The sequence below is a fragment of the Gallinula chloropus genome, assembly GCF_964237585.1.
Source record: "Gallinula chloropus genome assembly, chromosome: 5".
Taxonomy (NCBI): Eukaryota; Metazoa; Chordata; class Aves; order Gruiformes; family Rallidae; genus Gallinula; species Gallinula chloropus.
The window spans coordinates 49,753,241-49,774,338 of record NC_140090.1 but is presented as its reverse complement, the minus strand read 5'-3'; the positions used below and the strand labels follow the sequence as shown (position 1 = coordinate 49,774,338).

Sequence of the window (21,098 nt, the reverse complement as noted above, 5' to 3'; positions counted from 1 at the left end):
CCTAAAGCTTTTGAAGCTCTTTTGTGTTCCTCTCGGTGGGATTTGAATAATCTTGATCTTTTCTCTAACATGTTGTTCTTTGCTCTTTCAAATCCTTGTTAGTGTGTGCATTCATGGATTTACCTTCCAACAGATCAGCACGTGCCCATCTCCTTTCCCATTAGGCTTGTGTCGTCCCACCCCATGTTCACCCGGAGTCTTTGCATTCCCTGTGGTTGTAGGGGAACTTCCTCCCCATCCCCTGATGCGACAGAGACAAGCTGTAGGCGCGTTTCACGCGTCCTGTCTCAGAATTGCTGTCTGCAGAGCCTGGCCTGTGGAGGCAAGCAGGTACAATTCCCATCGTCTCAGTGGGATGGATCTTGAGTATTCCTGTCTCATTAAAGGGATGGCTTCCTTGGCTGGCTGAGGGAGGTGGATTAGCAATCTGCTTAATGCATGCTACTGTCTGTCCTCGAGAAACAAGCAGTGCTCTTGTTTCCTGTTGAAACGCTGCTGTTTGTGGAGAGCTTTCCCTTGGGAATACCTTACCAGCTGCTGCGCTGGGGTTATGGTTGGCTTTACCTGGGCAGGATGTGTCTGTCTTGCTGCATCCTTCTTTTACCTTTGTATATCCATTCCCATTTCCCAAAGAGAAGTGATGCCATGAAATGTGAGGTTGCTAGTATGCTACTTGTGGAAAAATATCCTCCCATTTGTGAGGAAATACAATGTTTTCCTGCATCCTTTCAGGCTGAAACTCCTGGAAGAAACATTTAGCTCCTCTGAAGGACAGTTGTTTTGATCAAAGAAGGGCTGTTTCCTCAAGTCCTTAAAAACTCGTCATCTCCTTGCTTTCCATCTGAATTTGGTGCCCTTCTTCTGATGCCATATTTGCCCCTATAATTCTTCAAAACAATTCTTTTAAGTTCTGACTTGTATTTATACGTGGCTGGATGGGCTGGAATTGGTTACAGGTATCCCTAGAGTTTGTCTCATTCAGTTCATAGGAATTAGGGAAATTTCTGTGAATCCACAGTGCATCTCCTCTTGCCTCCTGTAGATTGTTCTCTGCTAGAGTGTCTGAGACTTTTATAAATGCTTTGCCCCAAGGCTGCATCTTTCCAAGTTTGGGGTTGTGCTGGATTTTTGCGAGAAGTCTGTTTTTCTGGAGTTGGTGGCTTTGTGCTGCTATCATAGCAGCTTTGGAGCTCGGCACCCTCGCTGTGGCCATGGACCACAGTCCCACCTGCAGCACCCCTCCATGAGGACATCAGCGTCCTTCTGCTTTGGAATTTCTGCCCCTTTTTTTGGTTACAGCTAAAGGCAGCATCACAAGTCAAGGATTCTTCATAGTTTCCCTAAAACGCGTCAATACTCATGATGGGAAAATAGGATTTTGAAGAGAGTACATCGAATGTGGCAGTTGATGCCTTGGAAAGCTGGAATCAAAACTCAGTAGTCACCAAAACTTGGTGACTATTAGGCAGGTATTCTTTATTGCAGTGCTGGACACACAGGGGATTGCTCCTCCACACGTTCAGAGTGCTGCAATAAAGAATACCTGCTTAATAGTCACTAAGGCTATTGAGTTTTGATTCTGGCTTTTCGAGGCATCACAGTCCCTTCCCTATCTGACTTTGATGGGAGAGAAAGTCAGCAGCGTTGCCTTGCTACCAGCTCCAGCCTCCCTGCTGCTTTTCTGCAGGCACTGCATGAGCTTCCTGCTGCTCTTCTCTCTCTGTTTAAGCGTTATCAAGTTGGGTGGTTGTTCAGAGTTGGAATTGTCTGCCCAAAGGTGCTTGCCCAGCTGTAATCTGGTTTGTTAGCAGATCAGACGGAGCCTGCACGTGGATGTTCCTTCAGCTCTGCTCAGGACTGCTGTGCCCAAAGTGACCCTTCTGTATGGAGCTGTTGTCAGCGCTTGCCTTTCAGTCCCCGTGAGCTGCTCCTTGGCCCTCGGTAGGAGTGGGATATATTATTTAAACAATCCTATACGTCTTTCAAATATTTATGTCTCCTAGCATGGCTGCTAAAGTCAGTCCTTTTACTGACTCATAAAGCAGGAAGAAATATTTATCCCTGAAATCCCCACGAATATTTACTGAAAGACTAAGGCTCCGGGCACTTGTCTGCATTTTGCTGTCATACACACCTATGGCATTTAAGCTGGGGACTTCTCCAGGCAGCTGGAAAGCAAAAGAGCTGTAGCAGCTTTCCCAGGGACAGTAACATCCATCAGAAGTGCTAGGTGAATCAGAGTAAGTGATGTTAAATCTCTGTCACTCCTCTCCCCCTCCCTCCTGTACATTGCACTTTCAGTGAAACCCCATCCTAAACTTGCACTGGAAGCAGCTATATATTTACGCTGTCGTGAGAGCGTTCACTTTTGATGTTGTTATGCCAAGGAGGAGCAAAGTGCTTTTGCAGAGCACATTCATTTTGCCTGGACAGCAGCACATTTGGAAAAGCCTGCGACGTGTTAGTAGCCTCTAACCTAAGAGAGGAGAATGAGCTGTCTCTGCTCAGAGGATCTCTAATTGGATTTCTGCATCTATTTAAATTAGGTTATCATACACTTGGCAGATTTCCTGCTTATTCCAGCAGGGCGAAGGCCATCTCCGTAGCGGTTATCAGTAACTTACTTCTCCGGGGCATCTGAATGCAGTTCTCTGTCCACATGTTCATTTATCACTGTGAAGCCACACAGACCTCAAAATCCACTAATAAACTTGGGGGAACTGTTTTAGTTGGCGTTTAGCTGGGCTCCTCATACCTGCCTCCAGTCAGAGTTCGCTGCATGGAGCTGCCAAGAGTGGAAGTGTACGTGGATAGTTATCTGATTGATGGAGAAACTCTTGCCTTTAAAGTAGGTGGTTCTTTTCAAGATGGATTGTTGTGACCTTCAAGATGTGCTGTCTGGATCTCCACGACTCAGTCTTGCTAACCAAACTCCTCCTGGGGGAGTTTGAATTGTTTCTGGATCCCTTGGTGTTGTGACATATGGGTGCATATGTTTTCTCTGCTATTTTTGTTGGTGCAAAAAGTCTCCAGCTCAGTCGCGCTGGATGTGAGCACCAAAACTGTGAGATGCACTGGGGATAACACCCTTCAAAAGACCAAATCTGTTTTGGGCCAGACATCTCCGAGAGACACCGCATTCCTCCTTCACTGTGACCTTCCTACATGTTTTCACCTATAATTAGCTGTTCAAAGCTTCTGCTGTTTGCTTCGGGTCATCAAATAGGTGCTCAATCTTGTTTGGAGGTTTTGCGAGTGGTTTCTCAAAATGAAGCTCATGTGGGAGTTCCTCAGAGGTGTCAGATATTTCAGAAGTAGGCAAATTGTGTTGGCAGAAGCAGACTTTTTTTTTTAAACTGAGCTTGCCAACATTTCCAGTATCTAAACCTGGGCTTTTGTAGGATGCAAGATACTAGCCTAGAAAAGGGTGGTAAATTAAGATCTGTGGGCTAAAACATGTTAAAATGCAATAGTTAACCAGCTCTTGCCTACAGTATTTTCATACCAACAACAATTTTCTGTATAGGCTAAAGGAAAATATATCTTTTTTTTTTCCTTCAGTTATTTTGCTTTTTAAATGTTGAATGCCAAAATATGATATAATGAACTTCATGTTTTACTGATATATTTAGAAAACCTAAGTGGGGCTGTCTGATCAACACACTCTCTATAGAGCAACTCGATTCTCCAACTGCAAGTTATATTTAAGGACAAGATAAATGAAAATGGGTTATCTTCCATTTTTTTACAGGTTTAGATCAGGGCACAGTTACATTCCCTGTTGCTTGCCTTTTTAATAAGGATGTTGGTGTAAAATAAATTCAGTGTACTCTTGTGAAAAACATATTCTTCCATCAAACTATGCAGTGACAAGCTCAGCTGATGATGCTTAAGATCCTTGCAAGAAGTTCTCTCTTGCAGCTTGAAGATATGCTGTGGGTTGTATGTTGTGGGAAAGGCAAGTGCTGTAAAGAAAGTCCACAAATATGTTTAAGGGCTGTCATGTTATTCAGTCCTCCTCTCATTCCCAGTTAATGAGATAAGAATAGCTCTCTGGAGCTATTTTTAAATTTCCCTTTAAGAAACACTCAAAGCGGTCTTTATCCATAGCCAAAACAAACAGCTAAACTAGAGTTATCGGCTATTAATGGCGTTACAGTCCAAACAAGACCCAGATTTCACCAAAAAGTCTGGGCCTTTCTGTACTGTTGTGCTCCAAGTAGTAAGTTGTGTAAAAAAAGATCCATTTATTCGCTTTCAGGCTTTGGTGTTTAAAGATGTCATCTGGTATAAGCGACAGTTCCTATCGCGTTGCTGTCACATACAAAGTACGTCCTGCCCTACACTGTGGATGCTTGTCCTGCTTTTAATGCCGAGCCTCTCCTCGGAGAGCACCCATCACCTTTCTCTTATGGACTTGCCACAAATAGGTTTTTTTCTAACAACATAAATACTTTGGTTCCAAAACCTCCAAATGAGTTGGTGGTTGAGGGATCAAGTAATCATCTCTGGAAGCTCTGTTTTCTTACCTCTGGTACTCACGTAGGAACCTAAGAGAGAACTACAATACGTAGCACAACCTGTAGAGAAGGGATGAGTCCAAGAAAGAGATTTTGACTGCTGTCTCCGGGTGCTGTTAGTCACTTGGATTGTACTGAAGGCTTTGTGGTTTTCAGCTGTAATTTTTGAACCTCTATACATTTAGCCTGGCCACAGGATTTATAAATGGAGCCAAGGAGATAAAGTAGGCAGATAAACACATGTAGCATCTGTGGGCTTCTTGGTAGATTGAATATTTTTATATTAAGCAATAGTAATTTTTTAGGAAGACTTTGTATCTACTTAAGGCTTTTTAGCTGGTGGAGGCTTTTCTGTGCAGAATGGAACATCCCTATAGGGAACTTTTAAACCGCCCGATTCAGACTATTTAACTTGTCTGTCCCTGACATCTCTGTTCTCAGGGAACAAACGGACATCCTTCCATCAGATTTTTCTTTAGTTTTGTTGGCAAAAAAGATGCAAAAGTTCATAACTGGTATCTTCGGTGTTGTGGTGTTAACTAGAAGTACTGAGGTCCTGTTCCCGAGCGCTGTGTGAGTGTATGTTCTAGTCTAATGTACTCTTGTAAATATACAAGGGCTTAAAAACACAGCTAAAAGATTTGTGAATGCGGGCTTTGAGCAATGAGCTTCCCCAAAACTGCTTGAAACTTGCTTCCTGTATTCCTTGGAATGGATGCCCCCTTATGAAAGGGAGGTATGTCTAGGTATGACTGTATAACAAAACTGTTCAATGTTTTTTGCAGTGTATTCGTATCCTGCTGAAGAGTTTCTGGAAATCTGGAGCAGGCATAATACTTGGCCATATCTTTTCTTTTTGAATAGGGTTGGTTTGGTTTGTTTTTTGTTTTTTTTTTTTTTTTTTCCTGTGGCCACATTTTGTAGAAGTAAACACTTCTAAACGTTTCACGGTGTGGATTTTAAACAGATGGTTGTTGTAGGGACTCTTGTATCGCTCCTCTCATTCTGGGTCAGAAACAGATTTTTTTTTTTCTCTCCATGTTTCATATCTACTGGAATCTGTTTAATTCCTTGTGGCAGGATATGGATGTGGAGGCTCCCAAAAGAGCCGTGCTTGGGCATGAGTTTCTGCAGATATGCTTGGCAGGTTTAGTTGATGGATAGATGGAAAGGGTTCATGTGTGTATTTAATTTGGATTTTTACAGTAATGATACAACAGCACAGTGAAAGATGCTAGTGATGGTGGTAGCTTTGAGCAAGATATATGATATGAGTAAATAAGGAGTTCTCATCTGCCAGGGAGCTGCTTTTTTACTGCTTGAAAGTTCAGCCATGGTAGTGAACGCTATCCCTCTGCTTGGTTGCATTCCTGTAGATGTTTCCCTCTCAAATACATGGCTTTAGGTCATTAGGAGTAGTTGGCAGACACCTAATGGGAGAGGCTCTAGAGAAAATCCTCCTTCTTCCTCCGATAGTATTGGCATAAAATCTCATATTGAAAACTTTTATTTACAGTTTGGAGACAGTAACAGCCAAAGAAAAAGTCCTGTGTGTTTCTTATCCTTCTTTGTGACTATTAATACAAAATGTGCTTTTCCTTTCCCTTTTTGAGGCATCTTTCAATTCATCTGCCTAGTGCTTTGCTTTGGTTTTATTTTTGATGGCAGTTTAAAATTGTTTTGGTATGTAGCTGTCATGCTATGATCTGCTTCCAGCGCTCTGTGCGTTGATCGGAGTGTTAATTGAACTCTTCATTTATTTTATTCGTCTTGATCCACCTCTGTTTTAATCAGCTCTTGCCAGCAGTATATTACTTGGAGAACAATACCTCAGGCTCCTGCAAACCCCGTTGCAAGCTGGGCATGTGTCAAGGAGGGTTTTGTACTTCTGTAAGAGTCCCTAGATGTATATGGCAGTAAGTCTGTCCACCCACACTTAAAATCTTCCATTCCTTAACCTTGGAAATGGCTCTTGCGATGTTGAAATAAAAACCTCTGGGATGAAGTTCAACTTTTTGTTTTAATAGTTATTGTGCATGTGCTGGAAGGTATGAATCAAGTGCAAAGATTTACTTTTTTTACTAAAAGATTTTTACTTTTTAGAGAGTGTGGTAATTTTTTAGCTATGGGTGAAGAGCCTGAGATGACTATTCATTGTGCTCTTTGTAAAATGTAAATTACTGTCAGGATAACAACAGGCTGTAATACAGGGTTTGGTATTTTACTATGTACATAGCAAACCACTGTAGCATTAACTTCGCTTCTTATCTGGGGTTGCATAACATCTCAGGTTGCTTTTTCACATCTGCTACAAACCCAAATTTTTATCTTCTGCCTTCACGCTTGTTTGAGCACCCAGCGGATGTTAGCAGCAGGGTTTTGAGGGAAACGCTCGGCCAAAGTCTGTGGCTTATGGACAGCGCAATAAGGCAAACCTTTAGTTGGAGCCTCTTCAGCCCAGCTGAAACACAGCTTCTGGGCAGAGCCCCTGTCTGCTGCTGCGGCAGAAAACGTGTCTGCCAGGTGTTTTGCGGCTCCTGAGCTGTTGTGCCAGCTTTCTTGGGTTGGCGGCTGGCTCTGGTCTGGCAGGAGGACCAGAGCAGCCTTCGTTACAGGATTAGGAGGTGCGTGAATTAACGCGTGTCTGTATGCTTTGTTCTGAGGGGCATTCGCAATCAGGCATACAGGTCTTTACGCATCAAGTGTATTTTTAGCAAGCTTCTTAAGGTGCTTTTTGCATGACTTCTGCAAATTAGAATGCAATTAGCTTGTTCTTACTGGTGCTTTATTAATTACTGTGATGGACTTAAACTGATTTGGGAAAGGATGTATCGCAGAGGATCCTGGCTTTTTCTTTTTTTAATTGTTCATTGCATCTCTCCATCACATTTGATCATTAGTCATTCAGAAAAATAGTAGTGGCTTAGTGCCAGGTGCCTACCTCTGGAGAGTAAAGATGACAACAGCTGCTTTCTGCTCGGAGTGACCCTCTGTGTTAGGAGCTGTTCAGTTCCGTGCTGAGTAAAGATACTCATCAAAATGCCCCTTTCTTAAAACAGAGTTAATTGGAAATAGTCTTTTCCCTTACAAATGTTGTAGTTGATTTTGTTTGCAGGTTGTTTCTATCAGAAACTCGTATTGGGAAACACAGAATAAGTACTATTTGAAAATAAGAGGTAACAAACCAGGTGTATGTTGGTTAAACAGCATACTTTAGGAGCATAAACATAGCAGGCGCGTTTTTTTGAACCATTTTAACTACCTTTTCTGGGTTACGAGGTAGATTGTATTCACACATCCAGGATAGGTGCTCTTTGGAAATACTGATGGCGATGATTAAGGAACGGATGGCTTAGAAAAGCATTTGTTATGGAATAATTGTGAACTCTTGAGTTAATCTATATGTTTTGAGATTCACTGATGGCGATGATTAAGGAACGGATGGCTTAGAAAAGCATTTGTTATGGAATAATTGTGAACTCTTGAGTTAATCTATATGTTTTGAGATTCATTTCATATAAAAATAAACATAAACAAATTCTTTTTACCTGGAATTGTACCTGTGCATTTGACGGAAAGAAAACTGTATAATAAAATAATGGAGAAGTTGCTGGGGGCCTGGTGTGTGCAAGTGTGTGGGAATGGTAATGTGCAGTACATTAATAATTTTTTTGAATTATTACAGTGATGAAAATTCTCTTGCGGGGAACAATAGAGTAACTCTTGTAGTAGCTATGACAATGTATTTTTAGCATCAGCTAATTTTCAAATATGTCAAACAAAGCTTTTTATTTATTTCTTTTTAAAGATGGATGGAATATTTCCTGCTGCAAAGGGTTGTAGCTTACGAAGAATGAAGCATGGCTTAGCCTGATGCAAATGCACTCCTAAACACGCAGTTGGGTTGGAAGGTGCTTGTTCCTGCAGCAAGTGCTGTTTGTGGGCAGCGGGAGGTGCTTCTCTCTCTTTGTATCTGAAGTCTCATTTTAGCTAATTATCTTTAAATAATAATATCTATTTTGGTTTCATTCAAGCGTGACTGAGTTATTATCCAGACCATTCTATGGAGATACTTAATTCTAAGATGCTTAGATGTGGCAGAGATGAAACCGCGTTATTGATATCCTGACTGGCGTATTTTTCCTCTTATTGGATGTATTTCATATTATCGTTAAAAGGATTTGAATGACATGGTGGGCTTTAATCTCTCTGATATCTCTGTGTTGAAGGGCAGAGGCTGTGAAATGTTTGGTTCAGATGTGCTCTTAGACACCAGTAATACTATATATTAAGCGCATAAATTGCCGAAGTTTGTTCATGTTATGCATGCTTTGCTGTTTCTCCCCAAAACAGATTTTTAATGGATTTTCCTAACTCCTGTGCTGCTCCTTTGCTGTCATTTAGATCAAATTTCCCAGATCCTTTCCAAATGCTTTGCTGTGCTTGATTCTGACAAGAAAAGCATTGTTTTTCTTCTCCTGAGGGCCTCTAAATGACATAGGGAGGTCTTACTTGAACCATGTCTGAATTCCCTCTTGTCTCTGGTGGGTATTCTTACAAACGCTCCACTTGAAAGGCTGACTTTATCTAGGAGAAAGCCTTGGAATGAAATAAATGGCTGAAATTGTAATGCTGGTTGATATGACTAATGCGAAAGCTTTTATTATGCTTTCTTCTTTGGCAGGCGGTTTGAATAATGGTAATAATTAGTGCCTTTGTTAGTTGGATTTTGGGGGCCTGTGGGCGTGGCTAAGACCAAAAGAGCAGCACTGAGTCAAGGTGTAGCATCCAAAGCGTAGTCTCACTCTAGGGAATGAGGAAAGCAGGTTATCTGTCATCTGGTCAGCATTACAAATTGCCAGCTTCTTGCATTACTGAAAGCGAGAAGCAACACAGATGTGGGTGTGTTTTTTTCCCTGGTGTTTTTTCATTTGCACACACAAGGAATAGGAGTGACAGTATGTGAAGTCAAATTCAATTTCTTGAGAGCAAAAGAGTCTCTGTCATCTTGCTGATGGTACTTGGGTAGTCTGGCCGGCTTCCCGTCCTGCGCTTGAGCTGTGTCAGTAGCAATGGACTCTGATGCAAAGTACCACGTTTTGTTGCAATAACCTCAAAGCTATTGAAAGCATAAAAGGCACCTTAAACCTTCACAAATTGAATCAGTGCAGCATATAACCTTGAGGTGTATTTTAAAAGGACTACAGCACAGGCATAGTATCTCCAAGGCTGTCTGGCTGGTTTTGGACCTCTGAAGTCACAATGTGGGGTTTGGTTTTTTTGTTTTTGTTTGTTTTCAAGAAGACATGAGCCATTAATGTATCTTTTTAGTTTTCATGTTCAGATTCCAAAAAGTAAAAACTCTTTGAAATGAATAAACTCAGCACGTAGCTGTCATCTGCTGGGGCTGTGTTTCACATAGCATGGTACAGCTCACAGAAGTGGAGTTGCAAAGTGAGAAATGAGGGGCCAAGGACCTGGTGTCCAGCCTGTAGGTGTTTCAGAATCACAGAATCACTAGGTTGGAAAAGACCTTTGAGATTTGAGTCCAACCATACCTGTCCTCTACTAAACCATATCCCTAAGCACCTTGTCTGCCTGTCTTTTAAATACATCCAAGGCCGATGACTCAATCCCCTCCCTCAGCAGCCTGTTCTGATGTCTGATAATCCTTTAGGTGAAGAACTTTTCCTAATGTCTAATCTGAACTTGCTGTGTGGCAACTTGAGGCCATTCCCCCTCATCCTATCACCTGTCACTTGGGTAAAGAGACCACCTCTCTACAACCTTCTTTCAGGTAATTGTAGGCAGTGATAAGGTCTCTCCTCAGCCTCCTCTTCTCCAGGCTGAACAATCCCCGTTCCCTCAGCTGTTCTTCATAAGGTTTGACCTCCAGCCCTTTCACCAGCCTGGTTGCCCTTCTCTGGACACGCTCCAGGACCTCAATGTCTTTCTTGTGGTGAGGGGCCCAAAACTGAACACAGTATTCAAGGTGCAGCCTCACCAATGCCAAATATGGAGGCACAATCACTTCTCTGTACCTGCTGGCCACGCTGTTTCTGGTACAAGCCAGGATGTCATTGGTCTTCTTGTCCACCTGGGCACACTGCTGGCTCATATTCAGTCTGCAGTCATCCAACATCCCCAGGTCCTTCTCTGCCTGACAGCTCTCCAGCCAGTCTCCCCCAAGCCTGTAGCACAGCATGGAGTTGTTATGTCCTAAGTGCACGACTCTGCACTTGGCATTGTTAAACCTCAGCCCATCGATCCAGCCTGTTCAGGTAGGTCCCTTTGAAGAGCCTATCCTCAAGCAGATTGACACTTCTTCCCAGCTTAGTGGGCTTCAGGGGCTTTAGCTTTGGAAAGTTGTTCATTTGCACAAGTTGCTTTAGGAGGCTTTTTTGTAAAATGTCATAACCTGTGGTGGTTACACAGATGGAGTTGAACTTGACAGTCTGAAGGGAAGACTGGAGGGTTCACCTAAGCGTGACTCACTATGTGGTGAGAACTTCAGTTGTAGAAATTGAAGGAAACTCAGGAAAATCAGGAAAAACACGTCAGTGGTTTTGTTGCGCAGTTTCTGTCATAACATGACACTTGCAGAGACTTTCTAGAGAAAGCAGGCTGTGTTAATGTACTCCTTGGGGTAGTCTTCCAGAGAATGTGTAAACTTTTGAGTTCTGGAAGCTGTATCTTCAGAAACAACTCCTTCCTTGCGCAGCTTTGCTAAGTGGCCACTGACAACTCCAGGCTTCCAACCCGATTGCATGCCAAACTGAAACTGCCCATATAATTCTCTGCACACTAATATAACTTTGGAATTTTCCATTTGGTCATCAAAGAAATGAATTGATGGTAGTGGTGCTCCTGTAACAGTGGTCCCTCCTCCAGGGAATATAATGGCCTTTGGAATTTGATTAATACTCAAAGAATCAGCGCGGTATCAGGCTTTTGTGTGCTCCAGTTTGTATAATTTAATAGAAAATGTAATAATTTAAGTCATAAATCCTTAAACTTCTTGTTTGTATTTCCTTTTGGTTTTGTATCTGGAAGATATTTTAAGTAGCTCTGTTGTTCTCTGGTGTTGTTAAAGATGGGAAACTTGGAGCTAAAAGAGGATCTTGCTGTCACATGAAATCTATTTTTATTTCAATATTTGATGTATCTAAAACTTGCTTTAAAATAATTGCAAGCTAGCATTTCTGTAATATTTTTACTTCTCTGCTGATGGACTTGATCAGATTTTTAGGGAAAATACTGAATTTTTTTTCCCCCAAGGAAATACTCACTGGGGCACTGTGCAGTTGTGCTAGAGTTCACATGATATTGATGATCTCAGCTGATGGACACATGTTTAAGTCTTGTCTTTTGTCACCTCAGGTCCAAGGAACTAATAAAGGAAGCGATCCTTGACAATGACTTCATGAAGAATCTGGAACTGTCTCAGATCCAGGAGATTGTGGATTGTATGTACCCCGTGGAGTATGGTAAAGACAGCTGCATCATCAAGGAAGGAGATGTGGGTTCCCTGGTGTATGTCATGGAAGGTATGGTTTAAAAAGCTAGTATTTATTACCTTTTCAAAACACATACAGAGATGAAAGCTTTATTTCATGGGAAAAATCATTCCAAAGAAAGAGGTTAAAGATGCTGTCTAAATATGGTTGTTGAAAAATTGTGTGGACTACTTTTGCCTGGAAAATTTCCTACTAGATTTGTGTGCCTCCCTATATAAAGAAAGAGGGTGAAAGCTGTTAACCTTGTGCTGTGATTCAGTTGGAATAAACCTCCACTAAACATAGTTCTTTGGCTTTGAGGCGATACCAATGGTCTGCTGTATAAATTGGGTGCTTAACAGAAAGAATGGTTTTATGGAAAATAGGAAATGACTTTAAAACAAGGAGAGTATGGTCATGGCTCACTGCCTTGTAGGGCGTTGTGAGGACAAGCTTATATGTGTTGCTAAAGCACATGGGCACTCTGCAGGAACAAAGTATTGTGTAATAGAAAATGTTATTTTTCTGTCCTGTGTGCAGAATGAGTGAGGCATCTGCAGTTCAGCACGCCTGACTCCTAAGAGGACTTTTTGTGCCAGGTGTTTTCTTGTGGAACATGAGAGTGGTAGATATTCTGCTGTTCTTGGGAGCTGTCAGGTTTCTGAAAGTCTTTTAACGGGATCGGTGTTGCCAGTGCTCTGTTTCTCCAAAATGTCAGCTATTTGCATTTTGGATCTTATTCTTTCCAAGTTCTCTAACTCATTGTCAATTTGAGCATATCTTATATATGTGTTTCTTTTTTTTAAGGAAATGCATGTTCATTTGTAGTAATTTACTAAGCTTGATTACACTGTGTGTGCACCGAACAGCATCCCTCTTCTGAGAGTGACCAATAGTGAGTCCTGAAGCAAATGTTGCTGTTTTAATACGGATAACGCAACAAGCGAGTTCTCCGTTTGACTTGGTACAATGGAAATGGATAAATGTTTGCAAAACTCCTCTCTCCTTACCAGAACCGTCTGGTAGACTTAGAAGCACACCTAAGGGGAATGGAGGTTTCTTGCTTGACCATATCTTTTAAGCTAATAGGGGAAACCTACAGGCTGTGTTTAACTCTGTGTGTTTATATGTATGTGTACGTGTGCAAATTGGTTTCTTAAGTTGTTCTTTTACATGAAAATATCGTCAAGGCAGTAAGGCATCCTTTAAACATGGCTTCCTGCCAAATTCATAATGCTGTATAGTTGCAAGTGCTCTTCACTAGTTTCCTAAAACAGCTTTAACATTCTGCCCTTTTAAGGTCAAGCACATGTTTAATTTCTTTGGCTTTTAATATTTTTAAAGTTTGCACATTCAGATGGTATTTTGCACTATGAAGTATTTAGTGGGGGATGCCAAAGCAAACTCTGTGTTTCCACCCCTGGTGTTACATGGAAAGACTTACTTAGGTTTTTCAACCCCCTGAATACAGAGACTGCATTGATAAGGTGCAGGATCTGTTCTATTGGTAATAATAAAAAGGCTATAAAATAATATTTTATTAGTATTTTTTTCACAGTAAAACTGTGGAGGTTTTTCACTGCACACCTCTACTTGCTTCCCAAAACACCACAGAAGAGGTGTGTATGCTCACAGCATTTTTGATCTGTGTCTGGTTTTCGATGTTGCATTCAACATCCCTTGAAAAACCTCCTAACAACAGGACACCGTCAAAATCAGCATATACTTACCTCCTGCTCAGCCTCTTTACATCCTCTGGAGAGGATTTTGAGGGAATTTATGGGCAGAACTGTTTCCACCATAGTTAGGAGAATTGAACGTAGCTTGGTACCCAAATGACCCTTTATTTGATACATCTGATGATGATGTAGTATTACTGTCATGTCCTTCAGCTTACCAGATGTTTCTAATTATCGGTCCAAACTCAATCCCTGAATTCTTGATTCTTGTCTTCTAAAACAAATGTCAGTCAAAGAAAACTTTTGTGTCTTTGGGTACTTCAGTGTATCTTTGGTCTTCTGGCAGCCTTCTGTGTATGAGGGCGCGACTTGGCTCTCCCCCAGTCTTTAGCTGGTCTTGTAACTTAATTTAAGATTATTTAGATAGCTCCATAAATATGCATAATGCTTTACAAACAAAATTATGAAGAGTTTATAGTCTATGTTTAGATATAATGCAATGAGTGATGATGAAGTAATGGAAATGGAAGAAGACGTTATCAGATGGGTTGGATTATGGTTGTGGAACAGACTCATTAGCTCATTTTGGTTTATCATTCTGTGTTCTCTGTTATTAACACACCCCCACCTCCCCGCAACTATAAACTTTGTTCTTTACAAAACTCTATTGGAGAAACTCATCTTTATGAGTATTATCAAGAGGTATTTTCTCAAAAATCAAATAAGTATTGCAAATGTTTCTCCCATTAATTTCTCTGTCTTTCCTTACTTGGACTTATAGCTGTGATTTTTACGTCTCAAGATTATTCAGAGCATTTGATAACCAACACACTCTTATACTTGTTTATGATTTCATAATGTTCAGCATTTAGATTGAGTCTCTCACCAGAAGTCTGAGTTATATGTTGGTGATGCTTCCGTAGACTAATTTTAAATAATAATTTAAGTAAGATGGATTTGAAAACATCCATCATTTCCACTGTGAATTTCTGCATCCCATTTATCATGGTGATGCAGTAGTAGTGTCTGTTTTAATTTTCCCCTCTAGACACAAGGACTCTACTAGTCCTGGTGAGACCTTGGTAATCATGATCATTAAGTGTTTTGTTTCTTTACCATGGCTGTTAACATTAATATGCATGTGACATTTGCTGGGATTGGTGAACCTTAAGAGTGGTTACATCGAGGCTCTTTGTTCTTCACTATGACTTGATGTCTGCTTTCTGAGGCTAATTCCAGGTTTGCCTCGTTCCTTGGGTGGGAATGGCTATGGCATTGTACCTCAGAAAAGGGTCAGGGAAGGCTTGGCTCCACTTTTCCGTGTTCTCTTTGGTTCTAGCAGAAAGGTAATTTCACACTGTCTAATACTGGCTTTACCTGTGCACTTATTTTTATTATTTTTTTATTATTCATACATTTGCCAAACCCTACCCTCACTTGGAGGTTTGACTCTTTCCCTCTCCAGTCATGGGCTCCCATACACACAAAGACTGAATCAAACCTCTGTATTCTTTATCCTATTATTCCATCTCTTACCTCAGCTTTCCTGCTCTCCCTGTAATTCTTTTTTCCCTGTTTTGTTATCAGGAGTGAGAGCAGCACTGGTACAAACAGGTTGGGCTCTAGAGATGAAAAGTTGTTCAGTACAGTGGGCTTGAGGAAAGACTGAGGTTATTGAAAACATAGAAAGAAACTCTTTCAGGCATTCTGTTCCTCAACCTGTGATGTGTCAAACAGTGAAGCTGGGCAGGGAGAAGTGAAACACAGTAGAGGAAAATAGAAGGATGCTGTAAGTTGTGATTTAGATGGGGAGAGAAGGAAGTTGAAGGAAATGTTCTTGGAGTAGACATGGTGAGGTGGGGAATTTGGAATGAGGTGCTGAGTTCAAAAGGAAGGTGTTCTTGAGTCTGCAGCATGCTAGACAGCAGCAGGTGTTGCATTTGAGAGGCAAGAGTGTGACTCTGGTGTGTGCCATGCCTTGGCTGGATTGGGTTTTGTTCTTTGGCCCCAAGAGGAGGGGAAATACCCCTGTGATTGAGAACCTCACGATCTAAACACCCTGTGGCCTTGTAGCAGTGTTTGCTCTGTAGCAAACTTGTAGCAGTGTTTGCTCTGAAATTGTGCAAGAGCATCCTCCAACCCAGTAACTGCTAAATATGATCAGTCACCTCTAAAAGAGGTGACTACCCCTGGTCTAGTAGACTTCCCTCTGTCTTTTTCTCCTTCATTCTCAACAGAATGGGAGTTGTTCTTGTTGGATAGCCCTTCTGGGTCCCTTTCTCTGGGACAGCCTTGCTGCACTGAGGCAGATGGGGTCCTAGCCATGAAAGCCGAAGGACTGCTGTTTCTGTGAGGACTGGAGCCTTGGAAGTAACTGGTTTGGGCTGAACCTGAGCTCTTGTTCCTCTTTGGGTCAGTACGGAGAAAACAATGCTATAATTAAGGCCCTGAAACTGAAATGTCTCAGCAAGCAGAACACCAAATTTAGGGCTGCTTTATAAGTAATAGGTTGGGGTTTTTTTAGGTTCAGAACTACTGCTGGACCTGCTGTATCCCAGCCTTTACATATGACAAACCCTTGTTTCTGTAGCTTCATCCTGCTTGTGCTGTTGAGTAGTTCTCCCCTGTGGGGTAACTGGGTTGGATGGTTTTGTGTCACAGGCCACCTGTGTGATCTGTGTGATCACGAAACAGTAACACAAAGTGTGCCCTGTGCTTGTGGAAGACTGCTTAGGACAGAGAACTGGAGTAGGATGTGGAAAGCCATTGAATATGGGTGGCTGTAGCAACCCGTGTTTCCTGGGTAGTGTTTTGTGCAAGTTGAGTGTTTCTCTTCCCCTCCAAAGTTTTCCCTCAAGCCTTACAGGAAGGATGCTGGTTATAACTCTTGAGGCAAATGGTATGTGTCCATTCGTCTTGGATGGCTCTGGGAGGAAGGATTTACATGAAGTAACAAAGTGTTTGATCAGTTTCTGAGATGCTTTGGGGCAGGGAACAACCCTTTAATCCCCCTACGTTCATCAAGCAGCAAGAAAACCCTGCAAGTTTTGCATATTAATTGGGTGAAGAGATGCCCTTAATCTCTAGCAACACCAATAACTGTGCTTTGAACGTGGAAATGAACTTATTTATGATATAAGCAAATATTTATTAGGGGCTGAAATTGCTGAAAGTGTTGAACATACGTGCTCTGGCCTCTGACAGCAGCAGAATTCCTCCAGGCTGACAAGACTGGTAATACAGAGGGGGATAAGTGATACTGTGACTTATACATCTGAAGCAGTCTATACTGGCACTTTTCACTCTAAGTAAAATATTTTCAGGAATAAAATAAACTTATCAGAAATATTGCCTTTCTTATGAGAACGTATATCGCTCTAAGAGCAGTTCAACAGATTGTTTGTCTTAAAATTGGAGTTTCTTTTGGAGCCAAAGCAGGTTCTTGCTGGTTAATCATATTCTGCCTCTAAAATTAGTCTGCCACCTCCAGTTTTCTTTAAGGGAAAAAAAAAAAAGCAAACATTTTTCAAGTTCTCGCTTGCATTCAGTGGCTTCTTTGCCTTTATGCCTTCATTGAGCATACCATCTCTCAATTTTTCTGAAAGCACTTAAAGGTGAAAACCTGGAAAGGTCTCTTTCAGAGAGATGCATCCAGATCTGTACCGTGTTGACAGGTTTGAGTTATGTGTGGGTGTTACCTCACACTAATGAGGATAAATGTGATATCCCACATCTGAAACCAAATGTTTCCTCTTGTGCTCCCTCTCTGTCTGAACCTGTCAACTGCAGTCTGTCAAATTTGATGGTTGCGTTATGAAAGGAAAAACTATATCAGCAGAGCTATAGATAAATCATCAAAGTACAAGTTTTAGGTTCTCGTGTGAATACCAGTCATGCCACTATAAACAGATGTTCTAAGTTTTTTAGAAACTGTATTAATAGGTGTAGGGAGTCCTTTTGTGTTTGTTACTGTTCCCATGAAGCGTGGAAGAAATAATACAGGGAACTGGGGGAAAAGCAGGGTTAAAATGCTTAGATGAGCTGTGGTGTCGCTCATGATTTTCTGTTGGCAGTAGGTGTAACATGCTCCCTGGCTGTTTGTCCTCCTGCAAGTGAATACTGAGGTTGCACCTCTGTCTGCACCACAATTTGGGAGTCTGAGAGAGGAAAAATAGCTCCTCCAGTACCCCATGGGCACCAACTTCTATAGGCATAAAAAAGGGAAGCAGCAGCTTCTTAAGAACCTATGCTGAGAAACAGCCTACACATCCCCCAGCCCTTGTTTTAGTAGTTTTTCTCTTGTCTAAAATTTAGTTTTATTGTTGTCTTCTGTCATGGAGATTTGCCTTTTATTGTTAAAGGAGACTTTGTTTCTTGCTTCATTCTTGATAGCTTCTCCAAAGCAATGAAGCATCTAATTGTGACTTCCCACGGGACCGTGGGGTTTTTTTGAGAGTCAGATGTCTTAAGAAGGAACGTATTCTTAGAAAAAGCAGAGTTTATTAGGATGTCAAGCTTGGTGTTGATAAGGGAAGGCAAAATCTCGATAGTCATTTGAACTCCAGAGGGAAATGCAAGAGGCTGTAGAAGACCTCCCATCAAAGACGGCAGAGCTGTCTGATCTTGGGTGAAACCCTCAAAACAGCTCCTCAGTCTCTGGGGATTTTTGCTGTTGAATCAAAATGAAAGCAGGCGTCTAGATACTGTCTGTGTCCTTAAGAGATCTCCTTGCTGCCTCCTGTGGGTTATCACAGCCTTTGCCCAAGCTTTGCGACACGGTGAGGTTTTATCAATGGTTTGTTGTTCCTGCTTCTGAAGGTGTGCTGGAGTGCAGCACCCTTTTCTCTCCTGTTTGCTTTTTTCCTAACTGTGTGGTTACCTGTTATTTTCCCCCTAACTGGACAGTGATCCATGCAGACTCTTGAATGCTGCACATAGTCATCCACAAATGCTGCATTCTATCTGTCTTGTCACTCTCTCTGGGACCCCTCTTTTGTCTGTCTTTATGGGCCACTCTCAGAAGGATCTGATTTAATAGGATGTAATTGTTCTTCTAGCCCTCAGATCTTCTGATTCAGTTCCTTGTCTTCTCAGAGAAAGGATTTGATTCTAAATGAAAGAGAAACGGAGAAGAGAGACCTGTTTTGGATTTAAGTAGGCTAAATGACTTTGTTCCCAAGAGCAAGTCCAGAATAGCAAAATGAGGGCAGCAGTACCTCCACCTCAGTGGAGACAGTGCATCCTGGCACTTGACCTGCACCACATCTATTTTTATATTGCTGTACACTGTACTTGCAAGACACTCCTTACTTTATTGTGACCCGCTACAGTTGTCATTGCAAAGTCCATGCAATGGACCTGAGCTTCTGCTTGCTGGTTTTCACCAACACTGATGGCGATCATCATGTATCTCAAAGAAAACTATACCAAAGGGTTTGTTGGTGTCTTTTTCCTCCCTGCTTCAGTGAAAGGATGCTGGCTGGACCAAACTTTATAAACTCTTTAGTCTGTTTGTAATTTCTTTAGTCTCTGGGGATAAGAGTGAATACGCAGTTTGCAGTTGAGTCTGTTAAATCCAGAGAAGCTGGCTGAGCTCTGCATCTGACGGCACGTTTTGGGTCAGACTCATGCTCTGAGATTGCACACAGAGAGAGTTGAGCCTGTGCAGGTAGGGGTTTGCCTGGCAGCATAGTGTGTTTTGTTACGTATACCTGAATACTATCCTTGCTAGCCTTCCTTCAGCCTGGTGGTCCTTCAGGCCACTGTGGGATTCCTGCCTTTTTGGTGTCAGACCAGGCAATTTTGAGTCCTTTTCCAAAATATCGTCCAGATAATATAGTTGGGTCCTCTGATACGTGTTTCCTACCTTTCTGCATCTCCCAAGGACACTCAAGAAGGTAATAGTAGTTGCATCCATTGCATTCATGGCTTTTCTAACACAATTGAGGCTGTTCTGCTTCTAAGACTTTGACTTTCTGTATGAGAGTTTTGGGCCTTACCTGAGGCTCCAAACCTCTTCTCAAGGTGTTTGGATCTGCCTTCCCAAGCAAACACCAGAAAATAGCATCTCATTGCACAGCTGTTAGATGGCTCTTGAGACTGGAGAGCATTTTTACTCATTGTCTGTAAGGAGCACTGTGTAGGAAGGAATCAATTAGATGTTTGTGGCAAAGTGGGATTTTCTGCACAGCATGCCAACATGGCTTCTGAAGAACCTGCCTTTCACAGGACTTTCCATTAGTTCTCTGCAGATGTACTTTGGCAGCAGTTTCTTCCTTGCACTCCTCTGTTTAATGTTTTCAGGTGTCATTCCAGGTGTGCAAGACATCTCAGCAGCATCTCTGTTGGAAACTGGATGGTTATGGAGCCAGTGTTTTTGTAGGGCTGTCCAAGGGACTGTCCCTTGGGCAAAGCAGTGGCATTAAAAGAGTGTTCCCGGAGCTCCTCAGACTACAAATGTGTACAAATGAGCAAAGGGGCTTATCAACCAGATTCCTTAAATGTGCTGTCAGCGTGTGGTTTCACATCTGGCACTGCATCCTTTCTATATGTCACAAGTTGAGTTGGAGGGCAGAGGAATGAATGGTTGACATCACAAAACATTTCTGGTTGCCTCTCTTTTGTTACACACTCACCTTTTGACTGGTCCATCTCTTGTGGATTCCCATGGAATTTTGCCCACATTCTTTGGAGAACAGGTTTGTTTTCTAACCCTTAGTTGATGCTTTGAGACCAATTTATGTTGAGCTCAAATATTTACGAGAAACTTGGTAGCATTACTCTAAGACCTGCTTATCTTTAAGGTAACAGTTTTACTCTTTCTGGTGGTGTTTAGCTATCATAGCTTTTTTTATCACTTGTCTATAATTCCAATCATGCCCCTGACTAGGTGTGTGTTTAGAAGAAAAAAAAAAAAAGTAAGTTAATACACAAGTTTGTATCAACTGTGTCTTGATGGACTTGGAAATACTCAGAGCATCTTGCTGTAGTTTCCTTAAGCAGTCTTAATACCCTGGAGCATCCCTAGGAACTGGCAGCATAAGAACAAGAAAGACTTCTGGGATTTGGCAGTCATGTGCTTTTTAGGGATGTAGTGTGAATGCTTGGTGTGCTTGAAAAAATCACCATCATTTATGCATGGATCAAATCCACAAGTATTTCTTGTGAAGTATTTTGACACAGTAGGTCAAGTGGGGACTTCTCTGTGTGGCTGCAGTATTGAGAAGGCTTGAGTTTGTGGTGTTAGCCCCAGCCTGCTTGTTTCTGTATTGTCCCAAATTTTTATAGACTTAAAACCTGTTTGTAGCAGTCTTCCAGAATGTGGTAAATTGAATACTCAGGTGCTGTGCTCATTTACTGTGTCAGTGTTAGAGTACTTAGTTTCTCCTAGAGAAATTGAGTTG

General features: G+C 41.8%; 1 protein-coding gene across 2 annotated transcripts in view; it reads left to right on the top strand.

The window, feature by feature from the left end:
* The window catches only part of PRKG1 (protein kinase cGMP-dependent 1), a gene marked incomplete at its 5' end in the record, with an annotated part of 496,883 nt that overhangs the window by 55,643 nt on the left and 420,142 nt on the right, over window positions 1-21,098 (top strand). For both annotated transcript variants that reach the window (XM_084264379.1, XM_084264378.1), the window contains one exon: window positions 11,901-12,067. In XM_084264379.1, coding sequence (XP_084120505.1) covers window positions 11,901-12,067 — 167 coding nt within the window. The remainder of the gene's footprint in view (window positions 1-11,900; window positions 12,068-21,098) is intronic.